Source organism: Lipotes vexillifer, unplaced genomic scaffold, assembly GCF_000442215.2.
Source record: "Lipotes vexillifer unplaced genomic scaffold, Lipotes_vexillifer_v1.1 scaffold387, whole genome shotgun sequence".
Classification (NCBI taxonomy): Eukaryota; Metazoa; Chordata; class Mammalia; order Artiodactyla; family Lipotidae; genus Lipotes; species Lipotes vexillifer.
Window position 1 is genome coordinate 4,550,820 of NW_006795399.1, and position 2,216 is coordinate 4,553,035.

The 2,216-nt window shown below is 46.2% G+C and overlaps 1 protein-coding gene across 1 annotated transcript in view; it reads right to left on the bottom strand.

The window, feature by feature from the left end:
- The window catches only part of NCKAP1L (NCK associated protein 1 like), a 42,679-nt gene that overhangs the window by 6,748 nt on the left and 33,715 nt on the right, over positions 1-2,216 (bottom strand). Inside the window, exon 27 of the mRNA XM_007467778.1 lies at positions 888-981. Within this exon, the coding sequence (XP_007467840.1) occupies positions 888-981 (94 nt within the window). The remainder of the gene's footprint in view (positions 1-887; positions 982-2,216) is intronic.

Sequence of the window (2,216 nt, forward strand, 5' to 3'; positions counted from 1 at the left end):
AGAGAGTAAGGTCAGCAGACAGGAGTTTTCTTCCAGGGAGTCCTACTTCGCTGAATTACTAGGAGGATCACATGAGAAAATATCTGTGAAAATAATTTGCAGAGCACTATAGGCAAGTCATTACTGCTGCAGGGGACAGTACTAGCCTCCACTGACAGTGCGAGGCCTGAGTCCTGGAGGCTTCCCCTGGTGACTGAGCACAGCTCTTGGCAAAGGGCTCTGCTGACACTCAATTTGAGGGCACTCTGTCAGCTACCTGATGGGGTACAGAGGCAGGAAGGAGAGGAAAGAGTCTCACCAAAACTGAGAGAGAACAGGGAGAGCCAGTCTGGCAATTTTAAAAGGGCTTACTACCAGCCCCGTGATTCCATCCCATTCTGAGTGTGTACAAGTATGAATGTGGTAATCTGAGGAAATGTGTAATGGAAATATAAGAGACAAGTGTGAGTCCAGGGGAGGAAGTGCATGGTGTCAAGGTGATTATAGGGGAGGGGAGAGCACAAGATCATTCTGGGGAACTTGGATGCTATACCACACAACTTAGTACGAATTCACGTCTACTGTGTATTGTTTGCTCATCGTTTCATCTGCATTACTCTTATTTCCCCAACCAGATTGTAAGTTCCTTTGAGCACTTGCTGAGTACCAGACTCTCACTTAATACTTTTTAGCTGATTGACAGATCAACTGGTTAGAACCTGACTAGAAATCTAAATTGCCTGTGGAAGTATTTTCTGGGGATTAGAGACTATGCTTTAAGTCTTTCCTTAGCTCCCAGTTTATAATCTCTGAATTCACAATCCTAAATAAAGGTTTCTTTGAGACTGACATTTTTCCACCCCAAAATAGGGCCCAAGCCCTCCGTTGCCCTCTTTCCCCAATCTTACCAGTTTTCAGATTGGCAATGGCAGCCACCAGAGCTGGGTCAATGTCACAGCCCACCCCTGCAGCAGATGCTAGCTCAAAGACACTCAGGGTCACCTGGTAGAGAAGAAAACAACATTCTGGAGGGTATTCCCTGGAGAGAAGTGCTTGACAGAAGCTACAGGCAGTCAAGACTCCTGGATCACAGATTTTAAACTTTTGGTGTACTATCATCTTTTCTGGGTATTCCTTTCATAGATCTCCCTAACCTACAGGGGAAAGAGGAGAAAAAAAAAAAAAATCCAGTGCTTTAGCTTGGCATTCAGATTCTCCACAGTACAAATTTATTTTTTCAACCTTATTTCCTCAAATGCTTCCTACAGTCAATGCAGCCAGGGTAATTTATTCACTGTCTCCAAGCTACAACTTACTTTCTTACTTGCATGCTTCGGTTCATGTGCTTCCCTCTTCTAGAGTGTCCTTTCTTCTTGAGAGATGATAGAAAATATATATATTGGTCCCTGCCCCTGGTTCCTGACACAGGGCTCCTAAAAACCTTATAATTCCCTAAGTGATAAAAACACTAGAAGCATTTTTTTGGTCTTATGTGGCAACTCTGGGTGTGCTCCCGAACAGCTCCCGGATGGTGGCTGGTCACCAGAAAGACCACACTTGGTTAGAAGCTGGGAATTTTCAGCTGCACCACACCCCCACTGCTCCAGAGAGGGGAGTGGGCCTGGAAATAGAGTTAATAATTGATCATGCCTACGCGAAGAAGCCTCCATAAAATCCCAACAGTACGGGGTTCAGAGAGCCTCCAGGTTGAGAACACATCCACAGACCAGGAGGGTGATGCAGCCCAACCCCACGGGGACAGAAGCTCCTGACCTCAGGATCCTCCCAGACCTCACCCCATGTATCTCTCCATCTGGCTGTTTATCTTATATCCTTTATCACACCCTTTAATAAACTGGTAGATGTGTTTCCCTGAGTTCTGTGAGCCACTCTAGCAAATTAATGGAAAATAAGGAGGGGGGTATTGGAACCTCCGACCTACAGCCGGTTGGTCAGAAGCACAGGTGACAACTCAGGTTTGCAACTGGCTTCTGAAGCGGGGAGTAGGTGCAGACTTGTGGGAGTGAACCCTTAACCTGTGTGATCTGACCCTCTCTCCAGGTAGATAGTGTCAGAATTAAGTCTCAGGACACCCAACTGGTGTCACAGAGAATTGGTGTGGGGAAAAACCTCCACACATCTGGCGACCAGAAGTGTCAGAAGTGAAGTGTTCTATGTGAGAGGAAAGAAGACTCTCAGGAGAGAAACACGCAGGAAAGAACTGGGCTTTTCCCTAC